Source organism: Gekko japonicus, unplaced genomic scaffold (assembly GCF_001447785.1).
Source record: "Gekko japonicus isolate JY-2015 unplaced genomic scaffold, Gekko_japonicus_V1.1 scaffold1291, whole genome shotgun sequence".
Taxonomy (NCBI): domain Eukaryota; kingdom Metazoa; phylum Chordata; class Lepidosauria; order Squamata; family Gekkonidae; genus Gekko; species Gekko japonicus.
The window spans coordinates 206648-222512 of record NW_015172043.1 but is presented as its reverse complement, the minus strand read 5'-3'; the positions used below and the strand labels follow the sequence as shown (position 1 = coordinate 222512).

At 40.3% G+C, this 15865-nt stretch overlaps 1 protein-coding gene across 2 annotated transcripts in view; it reads left to right on the top strand.

Moving 5' to 3' along the window:
* LOC107118371 (putative RNA-binding protein Luc7-like 2) overlaps nucleotides 1-11649 on the top strand; it is a 29957-nt gene extending 18308 nt beyond the window's left edge. For both annotated transcript variants that reach the window (XM_015420688.1, XM_015420689.1), the window contains exons 5-10: nucleotides 404-547; nucleotides 1306-1482; nucleotides 2455-2546; nucleotides 6036-6065; nucleotides 7036-7230; nucleotides 11050-11649. In XM_015420688.1, the coding sequence (XP_015276174.1) occupies nucleotides 404-547; nucleotides 1306-1482; nucleotides 2455-2546; nucleotides 6036-6065; nucleotides 7036-7230; nucleotides 11050-11248 (837 nt within the window). In that variant the 3' untranslated portion in view covers nucleotides 11249-11649. The remainder of the gene's footprint in view (nucleotides 1-403; nucleotides 548-1305; nucleotides 1483-2454; nucleotides 2547-6035; nucleotides 6066-7035; nucleotides 7231-11049) is intronic.
* Nucleotides 11650-15865: the final 4216 nt, after the last annotated feature.

The window sequence follows — 15865 nt, the reverse complement described above, 5'->3', positions numbered from 1 at the left end:
AGGATAATATCAACAGGGGTCCTCCAGAGTGTTGATGGCTGAATAGGAACTTGAACCTGGGCTTCCCTGATCCAGTTCAAGTACTGTATTCATTATGTTGTGGTTTAGTTATATCTGAGGACAGGATAGTGGAGTTCATCTGTATTCTCACAACAACCCTGTGAGGTACAGTTCTGTGTGTGTCTGGCTCAGTCACCCAGTGAGCTTCGTGTGAGTTTGAAGTGAAGTCTCAAAGATTCAAGTCCAGTACTCTGATCTCTGTTTTACTTAGTTTGTGGCAAAAAAGGCAGTTTTTAAAAATATATTTTGTTTAACGGAAGGACCAGTTGTAATCTGTGTAATCTCAGCTTTGCTTGAAGAAAACTGTTTCATTTATTATTTTATCTTTTTTTCTCTCCCAAAGGCTGAACGAGTCCATGAATTGAATGAAGAAATTGGGAAGCTGCTTGCCAAAGTAGAGCAACTTGGAGCTGATGGAAATGTGGAAGAATCACAGAAAGTAATGGATGAAGTGGAGAAAGCAAGGGCAAAGAAGAGGGAAGCAGAGGTAATTTTAATCAGTGTTCTTAAACAGTTGATTTAATTTGATCCTTAGTGCTCCCATATTCATTAATTATTACAATCCATGAATAAGGTAATCCACAGAACTGGCATAGAGCAAGAGTCTTAAAAATTGCATTAACTATGTTCATTGTCCCAAAAAATCCAGCAAGTCCTCATGTTGAGTAAGAGTTGTGGGGTTTAGCCACACAAAGCACAAATTACACAGTTCTGCAACAATACTTCATGTAGATCAGTGGTGTTTAATGTCCAGCTTTGACCCTTTTATTCTACCAAAGCTGTGTTTGCAGATGCTATGATTTGCACTTCCTACAGGGAAAACCTTCTTTTTAGCCTTTCCTTTCTCACTCTGTTGACTGCAAAGCTGTACTGGACTCTGTAGTTCCAGTGATTCTAGAAAGCATAGAATGCTGCAATAGGAAGTAGAAAACTGTCTTGAGCTTTATAAGAGAACTACAGACATTTCACTCAAATCAAAGGGAGGATACACCCAAACATTTTCTATCCACACTGGTGGTTCACTGGAAAGAGCCTACAGGAGTGTTCTATTCTTGATCACACTGTTTCCTTCCTTGTCCATGCAGCAGTGATAGCCAGTCCACAGATTCATTTGCCAGATTCCTGATAGCGACAGCTCCCCCTTGAGCTGTTCACAAATTAATCCTCCACCTCAGTTTAAAATATCTACCTATTAGGATGTCTGTCTGTTCATGCATTTATGAGAATATATTGTGTATCTTTCAGGAAGTGTACAGAAATTCAATGCCTGCTTCTAGCTTCCAGCAGCAGAAGCTTCGTGTCTGTGAAGTGTGCTCAGCTTATCTTGGTCTACATGATAACGACAGGCGGCTTGCTGATCACTTTGGAGGAAAACTCCACTTGGGTTTTATTGAAATAAGAGAGAAACTTGAAGAGCTTAGGGTAATTATGTATTGCTTTTTAAAATCCATTAATAATAACCAGTTACTGGTCAGACAGTTGTAATAGATGTCCATTAATTGGTATCTCATGTTCAGAACCAGTGATGTGGCTGGGAATGAGGGGTTGTATTTCAAAAGCGCTAGTATATATTCTTACATCTCATTGATCTTCTGAGCAACCTCAGATGGCAAATGTAGAACATATTTTTGAAGATAATGAATTAACATTCTAAATTCATAGCATCATGGTAGGACCTTCCCCATGATGGTTTTCTCAAGAGAAATCTGCCCATCTGACTCACTTCACTTGCTAACTTCCCCATCTATGGAAGATATTTCCTGGAGAGATACATGAGCTTAGCAGAGCCTCCCGTGGAGTGGTTCTTCTGCACTACATGCTACCTACCATCGGATTACCAACATTTTATTCTTCAGTATAGATTGAGGTGTTTGGCTTTGAAAAGTTCTTTACCTGCAGCAGTAAATGACAGGATTACAGTGGAAATGCCCATTTAAAAATTAGCCCACTGCTTAGAGCTCGTCTCTAAAGAGTAGGTTTGCAAACCTCCAGGTGGCACCTGGAGATCTATCATTATTACCATGGCTTCCCAGACTACCAAGATCAGTTCCCCTAGATAAGATGGCTGCTTTGGAGGATGGACTGTATGGCCATTATATCCCGCTGAGCCCCTCCACCCCACCCTCCACATGCTTCATCCTCAAAATTTCCAGGTACTTCCCAACCCAGACCTGGCAACTCTACTAAAGAGTGTCCCCATTAGTTCCCTCTTTGGAATGAACAAAGATGACTTGTACTACATATACCTTTAATTATATAACTCATGATCCTGCCAGATTAGGTTTACAATTGGTAAGGGCCAAGAAATGGGAAAGAAGGAAACACAGTCTTTGTAAATGCTTTGGTGGTACTGATCCTCATAAAAGAAATTATGGAAATACATTTGTTTTTCAGAGAATCGTGGCTGATAAACAAGAGAAAAGAAATCAAGACCGCCTCAAGAGGAGAGAAGAGCGGGAGAGGGAAGAAAGAGAGAAACTAAGGAGGTAGAAATCTGTTGTATTTGTCAATCAGCATGACAAGAATGTATTTGCATTTGCTGCCTCTGAAGAGAATAGCAAAACTTTTTTCTTAAATAAGATTTCTCCTCAGTTTAAGAGTGATCTTGCTGTTTTAGGTTTGCTGCTAGGACAACTTATAGCCACTTGAGTGTGTGATTGGAATGAATTTTCAAACCGGGAAAATATCCAACTGAATTTCAAATTGACATCTTCATAGTAACTGACATGATCAGTCATCAAATATAATATATTCACTATAATCAGTTCACTGTACAAGCTTCATAAGAACATAAGAGAAGCCAATGTTGGATCAGGCCAAAGGCCCATCCAGTCCAACACTCTGTCACACAGTGGCCAAAAATACCAAGTGCCATCAGGAGGTCCAGCAGTGGGGCCAGGACACTAGGAGCCCTCACACTATTGCCCCCCCGCAAACACCAAGAATACAGAACATTACTTGCCCTGGAGCCCCTATCTATACCTTGTGGCTAATAGCCACCGATGGACTTCTGCTCTATATGCTTATCTAATTCCCTCTTGACGCCGTCCATGCTTGTAGCCGCCATTACCTCCTGTGGCAGTGAATTCCATGTGTTAATCACTCTTTGGGTGAAGAAGTACTTCCTTTTATCTGTTCTAACCCGACCTCTCAGCAATTTCATGGAGTGCCCACGAGTTCTTGTATTGTGAGAAAGGGAGAAAAGTACCTCTTTCTCTACCTGCTCTATCCCATGCATAATCTTATAAACCTCAATCATGTCACCCCTCAGCCCTCGTTTCTCCAAGCTAAAGAGCCCCCAGTGCTTTAACCTTTCTTCATAGGGAAAGTGTTCCAACCCTTTTATCATTCGAGTTGCCCTTTTCTGCACTTTTTCCAAAGCTATCATAGTCTTTTTAAGGTGTGACCAGAACTGTACACAGTATTCCAAATGAGGTTGCACCATTGATTTATATAGGGGCATTATGATATTGGCTGATCTGTTTTCAATACCCTTCCTAATAATCCCCAGCATAGCATTGGCCTTCTTTATTGCAGTCACACACTGTCTCGATGTTTTCAGTGAGTTATCCACTACGATTCCAAGATCTCTCTCGTGGTCAGTCTCTGCCAGTTCGGACCCCATCAACGTGTATTTATAGTTAGGATTTTTGGCTCCAGTGTGCATCACCTTGCACTTGGCCACATTGAACCCCATTTGCCACGTTGATGCCCACTTGCCCATCCTTGACAGATCCCTTTGGAGTGCCTCACAATCCTCCCTGGTTTTCACCACCGTGAACAACTTCGTATCATCCGCAAATTTAGCCACTTCACTGCTTACTCCCAACTCCAAATCATTAATGAACAAGTTAAAAAGCATTGGACTGAGTACTGATCCCTGCGGTACCCCACTGCTTACCAGCCTCCACTGAGAAAATTTCCCATTTATACTCACTCTCGGTTTCCTATTAATTAGCCAGTTTTTGATCCACAAAAGGACTTGTCCTTTTATCCCATGATTTTTGAGCTTACTCAGGAGCCTTTGATGAGGAACTTTATCAAAAGCTTTCTGGAAGTCAAGGTAAACAACATCTGTTGGGTCCCCCAGCTTCACAGAATGTCAGGCAATTCTGAACTGTGGGTGTCTGCATGAGTGTGAGCATTTTGTAGATGCCAAGAACCAGGGAAATTTGCTTATGAGAAGTGGTGGTAATACATAAAATGTTGAAATGCTTATTTTCTCCATAGTTTTCATTTATACAATCTTATGTTTTTTAAAGGCTGTCAAACTGTTAACTCTGAAGAACTCCACTTGAAGTTCTTTAACAGTGGAGGGAACATTGATTAAATAGAAGAAAAATAGTCTCTTTTGTTCAGTAGCTGTGGTTCTGACTTGGATTTTATGCTCTTGGTTAGCATCACCTGCTTTAATGATATTCTGTTCTGGTTAATGGATTATCCAACTTGGGGGAGTGGCAGCGACCAACTTCCGGGTCAGCAGCCAGTACCCAGAGCTCACCGTCTGCCCGCTCAACATTTGAATATTTTTACCCTTTTCAATGCAAAAAAAATTATTTTGAAAGATGGCGGCTAAAGGTGGTAAGAAGGGGAAACAAAAAGGAAAAAGTGTTTTGCATTTAACAGAGTTTTTCCCAGCTACAGATGCACCATCCACCTCATATGCAATGCTGGGGGAGGGGTAAGCTAATGGCTGAAGAGAGCCCGCTTACTACAAATTTTTTAATGCAGGCGCTAACCAAACAACATCAGGAACTAAGAAACAATATTACAGAAATGCTGAAACCAACATTTCAATGCATGCACGAGTTAGAAGAGCTTCATAAATAGACAAACCAAAAGGTAGAGAAAGCTCTCAAGAAAGTTATTGAGCTCAAGAGTCAGTCACCTGCGAGAACCTCTCATACTTGGGCACGGGAACATATTTTGCCTTTGGATTATTGTAGTTGTTGAGATGTGCTTAAAGTTCAAAGGGTTTAAATCAAATGTTGAAGCTGGAACAGAGCTGAATATATTTATGGTGAATTAGTTAGTGGGCACTTTAAGCCTTGAAGCTGGTGTTACGACCCTCCTACAGAGAGCTTATTGTATTGGTAAGGTATGTGATGAATCTACTTCCTCAACTGGTAGGATTTAAGGACTTTTGAACATGGCAGACGATCCTTGCAGAGGCTAGAGAGCAAGGCAGTCTTGACTTTCAGGGTTTGAAGATTCAAGTTTTTCCAGATCTCCCCCCCCCCCCTTTTGAATTTTTAAAGATTAGACGAGATCTTAAAAGACACCACTGCTAAACTGCGGGATTTAGGAATAAAATATCATTGGCGCCATATGGGCAAGTTGTGTGTCCAACATGGCTCATTCTCTTACACTGCATATGACTCTGCCTTGGGTGAACTAATGCTGGCCACCTTAAATTCTTCTCCTTCTGAATCACAAGAAAATAGAGCCAGCAAAAGGAAAGAATGCTCTCCTCTTATGCCAGCCAAAATTACTCAAGTCTGTACCCCTGAAGACCACAAAGATTTTGAAGAGAGTTTGGGTAATATAACACTTTTTTTTTTTTGATGCTACAAGAGCGGTGGGACTGTGGCAAGCGTCTGGGTATGTTCCCCCAAGGTTGGTCCTTGGAAGGAGGGTTCCCCCTCCCCCTCCTGACCCTTGAGGCCTCCAAGGACTGAGCTTAATTATTTGCAGAATAATTTAGTTCAAAGATTTATTTGATAATATACTGAAATCTATTATAATGAGCTAAGATAGTTTGAGAATCTTATAAACATTATCATGTAATAATTTTGGAAGAAGATATGAAGATAAAGCATGGAAGTGAAGTTTTGTTTTTCATATAAATGATTTTGGTGTTGTTAAATTATAAAATTATTTCTTCAATAAAACAAAATTTAAAAAAGAGAGAGAGATGATTGTTCAAGTTGACATTTCAGCATATGTTTACTTGTATACTTTAAACTTATTTTCAGATCCCGATCCCATAGCAAGAACCCCAAGAGGTAGGATACCAGCTTTACTTTCCTGTGATTTTTTACAAGTTCTGTATTTAATATCATTAGTAAACAAAGTCTTCCGTAATGACAAGATGCACAGTCCCAGTTCTGTCACTTTGATGGAATGTGACTGTGGGGGAGACATCCACGATCTGCTGATGTTTAATCCCTAGCCATAGCTGGCGCAGCTCATTTCTTAATTGAGAGCCAGTTTGGTGTAGTGGTTAGGAGCACGAACTCTAATCTGGGAGAACCGGGTTTGATTCCCCACTCCTCCGCATGCAGCTGCTGGCATGACCTTGGGTCAGTTACAAGTTCTTTCGAGCTGTTCTCTCCTGGTCAATTCTTGAAAGAGCTCTCTCAGCCCCACCTACTTCACAGGGTGTCCATTGTGGGGTGGGGAAGGGAAAGGAGATTGTAAGCCGCTGTGAGGCTCCTTCAGGTAGTGAAGGACAAGGGTATAAATCCAATCTCCTTTTCTTCTTTTTCTTAATGGAATCTTTAAACACAAAGTTATTAGTGCTGTGATGAGAGATAGATAGCTTAAACTGCTGGGCACCCTATATCTGTGGGCCATTTTTGTAGAAGTATTGAGCACCAAGCTGGTACTTGAGATGCAAGGCAGTTTGAACTGGTTGCTGCCTTCTGTTTAGTGACAAATTAGAAGAGAACTTTAAAGTTTTGTAGGTCCAGAGGTGTTTTGTGAATGACACATCCTGGTATTGATGTGGAACACAGCAGCAGCTGCATGGCTGGCCACACATGTTGATGGCCCTTGGCCATTTTTAATGACTTGCTGCTACCAAAACTGATACCTGTGAAGCAACAGGTACTCATTTGCCTTAGAAGTTCCATGAAATGCTGAAATTTTAAAACTTCTTACAGCAGAAATTGATTCAGGCAGAGATTTGTTTTGCAGGGCTGACTTGGTAGATCTCGTGGAGTTTCTTTTTATTCAATTTGGGTCTCCTTTCAGATCTAGGTCCCGAGATCGCCGCAGACATCGATCTCGTTCATCCTCACGTGACCGAAAGAAAAGAACTCGATCAAGATCCCGTGAGAAACGTCACCGTCACAGATCTCGTTCCGCCAGTCGCAGCAGGAGCCGCAGCCACCAGAGAAGCAGGCATAGCTCCAGGGACAGGAGCAGAGAACGCAGCTCTAAAAAAAGGTAACTGTTGGGTCAGCAGGTAGGAATGTTTAACATGTGGACACCTCCATGAAATTTAACTACTCTTTCTGTGAGAACATAGATGATACCTTGAGGATTGCCCTGATTTTAACCATGCTTAATATCCTGTATCATAGGAGGTATTATGTCATGGAATAATGTACTTCATAACATTTAATTGTAACCCTGGATATTTAATATTAGGGTTAGTCATGGCATGTAAAATCTAAATATGTATAATATTTCTGAGTAGTTTCATTTGTATGGAGATTAAACTTGTTTGACTCCTTTATGTGCCTTCGTGTTCTGTACATTTCTTTGTTTGGATGGTGAGGGAATGTTCCTTTTTTAACAGAAACAGTGGATTCTCCCCACTCTGTTTTCAATCTTCGCAATATTTCTTTCAGCCTTGCTTGAAGTTGCTGATCAGTTTTATTTGGGTCATGTTTGGACTCCATAATTGTCATGTGCTCCCATGATACGTTATATCTGGTCTTGTTAGACACCTGAATTGTTATATTGGTTTTCAGACATCTGCTTCAGAACTTCATGAACACATTGCAGGGTCACCTGTTTTCATTGCTAATTTATGAATGTGCATGGGTCATCAAATCCCAAGCATTCCATTGATGATGTATCACTGTATAGCTCATGTACTAAGCCTTGGTGTAACCTTAATTCCTTTCTTTTCTCTGTGTGTAGTTTGTCGCCAAATCATATTGCTTCTCCCTATAAAACATCACAAAAATCTGACTGGTTTTCTCCATTTCCTGGCCTTAAATTCTGGTCATCTCCCACCTTGATTACTGTAATAGTCTTTTGCATTTTCTTTCTATCATCCTAGTCCTTTCTTCTCTTTCCATAAATTCCCCCCCCCCCCCAAATCATTTACCCTTCTTAGGCATATTCAGATCATATGATGCCCCTTCTGCATCCAGAATACTTTTAACCTGAGTGTGGCCCATGTGAAACATTTGTCCTTCTTTATATATCTACTGATCACCCTTAGAGGATTCTTACTTGTTTCCTGTTGCTGCTGCTTATACTTGAAGCTCATTCCTAGAACCACTACACAGCACTGCATCTCTCCATCTTTAAAACCTATTTTCGGTGGAACCTTACTCTCAGTCTTTTAGCCCCCACCCCTTCTCCATTTTCAGATCGGGTGCAGGGTAAAAGTGAAATAGATAGATAAATCAGAGTTAACTAGGACTGGCAAGATCAAGTTTCAGATCCCCACTCAGCCATGCAGCTCCATGGTTGACTTCAAGTTAACCTCTCTTGGCAGTGGGGGCACTAAGATAAAAACTGCAGAATGTTGAATTACGTGCATCCCCCTCAGCTGCTTGGAGGAAGGCAGGGTGACAATGTACCGATAACAAAACAGATATAATGATCTACGAAAGGGCTTGGTTTTTCTACTTGCAGTGTACATGCATGCATGCACACACCACCTTTGTTTGAATTACATGGGAAATGTACTAGGCAACAGCACATTTTAAAATTTGATCCTTCTAACATTTATTTATTTATTAATTTTTATTTATTCCTTCAACTTCTATCCCACTCACCCCCTAGGGGCTCTGAGTGGCTTACAATTCCGATTTAACCAATCTAATCTAGGGCCAGATATGTAGGGGAGGTGAGAAGCCTACCAGGCACCCTTATCCTGTTGTAGCAGATCTTCTTTCTTGCGAGGGGACAGTCCGGCGGCGACCCTCCTCCGGCATCGGTCTTTGGTGTTTCACTCTTTCTGGCTGTCGCAATTCCACCTCCAGGCCTGGACCACTCTGAGCTTTCGTGCATGCTCGCAGCGGCCTCCGTCCAAGCATTCCATGTTTTAACTAAGTTAAAGTTTTAACTAAGAAAAGGTAATCTACATATAGACTGTTGCCCAAATTTGGGTCCACTTTTCCCAATTCTTTTTTTTTTCCCCTCTCAGAAAAAAGGTGGGATACATTAGGGAAAAAATGGGGGGGAATATAAATACATCAGGTTTGCCAAATAATCTGAATTGTTAAGTACAACAAATAAGATCAGATATATTACATATTTCATATATAGAAGCAGATATTAAAACATCAATATTACAGAATTTTGGGATAGATTCTCTCTTTAAAGAGTAAAGAACTTTCCTAAGGTTAGCGATAATCTATTAACAGTAAAAGAAATTACATCTTTAACAATTGAATGAACTTCTGTGCTAAAACTGAATCACTGTAAAATCCTTAATATGTCTTAATTATTTATCTAAATCTAAATTTTATTCTTACTAATTATTTAATTACTAGTGGAATACAGAATCAAGTATTGGAACTATAATCAATACCTTCATCACCTTTAATATGATATTCAGGTTATTCCAGAACTTTTAAAAAAAATTAATTATTCCCATAATGTGAGTAATAAGCTTGCCATTTCTGTAGAAATTCTTTCAGTGGTCTTTTGTTTATATAGTTGGTTAGTTTTGCCAATGTTGCATACTCAGCTAGTTTTTCTTTCCAGAGCTCTACTGTAGGATAGTCTTCTGTCTTCCATTTCATTGCAAATAGTACTCTGGCTGCTGTCAACATATATCTAACTTGGTCTTGTGAGGTTCTGTCTATGCTGTCTGGTAAGATTCCCAGTAACATAATCTCTGGTTTCATTGGGATTTTGGTTTTTAGAATATTTTTGAATTTCTTCATGTATATTTTTCCAGTATCTTTTTGTCTTGATGCAGGTTCACCACATATAATAAAAGGTGCCATCTTATTTTTTACATTTCCAGCAGGCCCCTTTGTAATTCTTATCCATCTTTGCAATATTTTTGGAATGACGTACCATCGGTAAAACATCTTGTACTAGTTTTCTCTTAATGCTTGGCTAGCAGTGAATCTAATACCTTTAGTTCATAGATTTTCCCAACATTGAAACTATATTTCCCCACCGAAATTTTGCATCCATTTAATTATGCAGGGTTTCACTTGTTCTTCTTCAGAACCAGATTGAAGCAATAACTTGTAGATTCGCCCTAATTAATGGTCTTTAGATTGTGAGACAATCTTTTCAAAATCAGTCAGTATCAGTCTTTCATTGAGACTTCTAATCCAATCTGATATCCAAACTAGCCCAGTGGCTTGATAATATAATTTAATGTTAGGTACTGGCAGACCACCTCTTTTCTTCTCGTCTTGCAATACTTTAAATCTTATTCTTGGCTTCTTATTTTTCCATACAGACTTATTTATTTGTCTTTGCCAGTCACTCGAAATCTTTTCAGGAGTTGGAATTGAAATCATCTGTAACAAAAAGTTTAATTTTGGTAGTACAGTCATTTTTATAGCAGAAATTCTTCCTAGCCAGGATAGATGTAATTTGGACCATCTTTCAAGATCGTTTTGTATTTTGAACCAGGTTGTCATGTAATTGTCCTTTAATATTGTATCATTTCTGTCCCGTGAGAAATATTCCTAGGTATTTGCCTGGATTGCTTGTTACGTCACATCCTGAAATTTTTTTAATCTCCTTGATAGTTGAGAATTCTTAAATAATCTTGGTTTTCTTCCAGTTGATTTTATACCCTGAAAAGGATCCAGACTTGTCAATTTGCTCCATTACATGTTGGAGAGATTGTTGGGGGTTCGAAATTGTAAGGACTACATCATCTACATAACTCTTCAGTTTAAACTCCACTTTTCCCAATTCTGACTCTGGAAATGGTGCAGTATGTCTCTGCTTTCTCGTGCTCTGATAAAAATTGACTTCTAAATTGCTAAACAAGTATACAAAAAGAAAAGAGAAGTAATGTAAGTTATCAAATGGATTGTATTTTTTCAGATCCTCAAAAGAAAGATCATCCAGAGACAAAGAACGGTCAAGAGACCATAACAGAACATCACATGACAAAGACAGGAGCTCCAGAGAGAAATCGCCTAAAGACCGAGATTGCAAAGACAGGAAGCGTTCCTATGAAAGTGCTAATGGCCGATCAGAAGACAGAAGGAGTTCAGAGGAGCGTGAAGCAGGGGAAATATAACTGGCTGTACATTCATTTGATCCTTTAGCTTCCTATGGAGTTGCATACTGTGGTTTAGTTTACAGTTACTCAAAGGGACACCAGTGAGCAGATCCACACTGATCCAACTAGGGTAGATGTACAGTGTATGCGAATGGTTATAATGAAGTTTGAATCGACCCTCTCAATTGGTGACAGCTAAAGCAATGTCCTATCCCCTCCCCTTCCCTACAACAAACTTGTAAAATGTTATTTTCACAAAATCTCTCTTCAAGACAACACTTTTATGTACCATGATGTAGATCTCAATGTTTTATTCTCCTTTTTCAATACAAGTTATAGTGAACAAACTATATTGTGCTCTTTGCCTTGGATGCTTTCAAACCTTTATAAAATCTTCTAATTTTCCTCCAGTCCAGACAGCAGCACTGAGTGGTTTTTAAAGAGGGTGGGTGGGTGGGTCCCAAGCTTTTATTATCATTGTAAAGCTGGGTTCTCAGTTGCTCCTTGAGAATCCCAGATGTTTGGCAGTATGTTTAGATTGGGGACATATTCTGGAGAAAGCAGAAATGTGTTTTTTTATTTTATTTTTTACAGTGCCTATTTAGAATTGGAAATTGAACAGCTGTTGCATTTCATCCTTTTTTTAAATTTCTGTTGAAACTTTGAAATCAAAGCCATCCCCATATCTCTGTACCATTTGATTGGTATGTGTTCAGTATACTTGTTTTTTCCCCATAAGACTTTTTTCTGCTTTTTCTTGTGAGGTGTTAACTGCACATCCTTAATTGTAAAAAAAAGAAAAGAAATAAAAATAAACCAACCCAGTATTGTCCAGTGTAATAGCTGTGTGTTCCCTACTCCCTCCTCACAATTAAGGCTTCAGTCATGGTCAGTGGGTTAGGGTGGGGGTAAGCATGCAAGCACACTGAAGCTGACTCAGGCCTCTCTGAATGCACATACAATGATGTATCTGGAGTTGGGGCTATGCATCCCTCAAATTTTTTGCCCAGAGCATGCTTATTCAGAAACTTGTTTAAAGGCTGGTACATTTTTTGTCTGAATTAGAGGAGTTTATATTAATGATTTTTTTGCAAACTGATTTTGTTGTTCTTCTACTGCTCTTAGGTCATATTATCTAGGCCTAATAGGGACACTCTGGACCCATTCAATCTGGCTTCAGGCCAGGGTTTGAAACAAAGATTGTTTTGGTCACCTTGGCTGATGACCTCTATCAAGAACTAGATGTGGGAATCTGACCCTGCTAGTTCCACTGAATGTCTTAATAGCCTTTGATAATATCAGTTGTAGTATCCTACTGAACTGCCTTAGCGCTGGGACTAAGAGGCACTGCATTATGGTGGTTTGAGTGCTGTATGGGGGGGTGGGGCTAGGTCTCAGGAGGCAACGTTGGAGGATTCCTGCTCCGTCTCATGGCCATTGACCTGTGGGGTTTTGCAGGGTTTGATATATTCAGCCACACTATTTAATATCTATATGAAGCCGCAGGGAGAGGTCATTAGGAGGTATGGACTGGTGTCACCAATATATGGATGATACTCAGCTCTACCTTTTCCAGCTAATTCTGAGAATGCTCAGTGCTTGGAGTCGGTAATGGGCTGGAGGAGGGTGAACAGCCTGAAACTTAATCCTGACAGGCAGCTCTTCTCTTAGCAGAAAGGCATACTGGGGACTTGAGATTTCTCCAGTCTTGGTTGGAGTTATACTCGCCTTGAAAAGCCAGGTTCACAGCTTGGGACTGCTGTGTCAAGCCAGGTGGCACAGAATGCTATTGCCTGGCTTTGGCTGGTGTGTCAGCTGTGTCTGATTCTGGTTCAGTCAGGTCTAGCCCCAGTGACCCATGCCTCAGTTACATCTAGACTGAACAACTGCAATGCACTCTGCTTGAGTGCAGAACACTGTTTCTAGACTGCTGGTTAGGGTCAGCTACCAGGACCCCAATACTACAGCAATTACACTGGCTACTGATGTGCTCCCAAGTCCAGTTCAAGGTGTTGGTTTCAACCTTTAAAACCCTATATGGCTTGGGACCAGACTATCTGAAGGATTGTCTTCTCCCACATGTTCCTGTCCATAAATTAAAATCACAGGAGAGGCCCTCCTGACTGTCCTACCAATCAAAGAAGCCTGTCTGGGGGACCCACAAGAAAGGGCCTTTTCAGTGGCAGACCCATGATTATGGAAGAGACTCCATAGGGTGCACCTGGCCCCCTCACATTCCATCTTTGGGAGGCAGTGAAGGCAGTTTTACTTAGGACTGCATTTGAGTAATTTAGTTTTTATTTACTAGCAGTTCTTTTGGAGATTTTTATGTTGTGGTCTTTTATGTGTTTTTAATAATAATTTTATTAACATTGTAAGCCACCTTGAGTACCACAAGGTAGAAAGGCAGCTAATGAAATTGTTCTGAATAACTAATTTCACTGTTTGAAAGTTTATTCCAGTAGCTCAGAACTTGTGTGTGAGAGTGAGAATATATGCATTCCCATGTGGATGCTGCAATCAAACACAAGTTCTTGGTTGTTCCTGGAAATCCCCTCAAGACTGATTTAAGGTTGTGAATGGGGAATAGAACTCCCACAGCCCAACATTCTTGACTTGGTATATTCTCAGCTAGCCAATGGTAAGAGGCAAACAACCTGCATCAGCTCAGCCCAATATGATCAGTTCTGACCATCAAGTTCCAGCTAGTACTAAAATAACACGAACTACAATTCATGTTCCCCTGTTATGATGTCCTCTGTTTTGGATTTTTTGGGTAACAGAAGTCTTGAATTATGTACCAAATTCCAGCTTTTTACCTTAGGAAAATACTATCCCAGCAATCCTATAAATCTTGCCAGTGTGGCGTTATAGGTCTTGGTTTAGCTTTAAGAGGTCCTAAACTAGCAGTAACTCAAGTTATACTTAAATCTATTCTGTGGCAAGGTAAAATTCTTACACAATATTTGTTTAAAACATTACTTCTGCAGACTGTTTGGTAATATGTCCTAAAATGCTTGACCTTTGTACTCTGATGTGGTTCAAAATTGCATTTTTCAGACTCTCCTGTAACCATTTGGTTCAGCTTCAGATAAAACATATAGACACTGGGTAGTGGAGATAAAGGCTAGAATGTTAGACAGGTACCGCATAGATTTGCTTTGTCTGATTTCAGCTGTTTGAGTCTTAACTGTCAGTGGCTGCAGAGGTTAAGGTAAATCCTGGAATGGCAGCCTCTGTCCTCATGCCTTTTTACTTTTGACCCATGGAAGAAGAAGATCTCCCAGGGGCCCTGTTTTGTCACAGCTAATATCCACAGTACCAAAAGAATGTATAGGTGCAGCGTTCAGTGTAGATGACACTTCCAATTCATTGTTCCACACCACTGCTTGCCTTTGTTTCCTGCCTGTGTCTTCCTGTATACTATCTGCTAATGTCCCATGCTTGTCCCAATTCCAGCAAAAACGGAATGCTCCCGTTTCCATCTCAGCAATCTTGCCAACTGTGAACTGAATGTCTACCTTAATGGCACCCAACTTAAACACAACCATACACCTTGGCATTATCCTGGACAGAACCTTGAGCTATAAACACCATCTTACCAATGTAGCAGTGAAAATATACATGCAAAACAACTCTTCAAAAATTATGTGATACAACTTGGGGTGCATATGCTACAACACTAAGATGCTCCACTTTGGGGTTGGTTTATAGTACTGCAGAATATGGTGCTTCAGTGTGGCTCAACAGCCCCCATATCCACACACTTTATGTCCAACTCAGTACAATAATGAGAACCATCAGCAGATGTACTAAGCCCACTCCGGCTACTCACATTGTGCCACATCACTCCCCCACCTCTCCGAAAACAAGATGCTCTTCGTGAACATAGAAAGATCATTGAAAACAGTTGCCCATCCACAAAGACATGGCTGACGCAGGCCTATCCAGACAGATCCCGACACCCAAAATTAGATCTGCACAAATCCTGCAATCACAAAATTTTGATCAAGGGAATGAATGCTTGCAAACATAGATACAATCAGTTCCATCCGATATCCATAACCTGATAAACATCAACAAGAAGCCTGCAGTACTTGACTTGCCACGTAAAGTATGGAAGGTGGCTAATAGAATACGAACAGGCTTTGGCAGTTATGCAGGCCTGTTGTTTAAAAGGGGCAAGGTAGCAGGACCCAAATGTGATTGTGGCGCAGCCTGGCAAACTTTTCCATCTATCATAGGAATGTGAGCATCATGCTTTCCAGGGAGATGTGACAGAGCTCTGAACTCTCCCCAGCTGTGATTGCGTGGATTGAAGCATTTAGTGGGATTGCCCAATCGGTCTGCATACATTACATATTTTATATTATATGCTTCCTGTGTGTAACTGTCATACGATAAATAAATAAATAATGGTCAATGCATTGTTTTTTATTTCTTTCCATCCTATTACCCTCTTGCTCTCCCAGAACAGGAATGCATTCAACTGTACAATGTCACTAAATGTATATATGTAGCTTATATATGGGAGAAAAGATGTTAATATTGCTGGTATTTTTCCCATTGAAAAGGAACCAAAATAATCACTTGTAGTTGCTAATTTGCGGGGAGGGCGGGGTGTAAGTTTGAAGA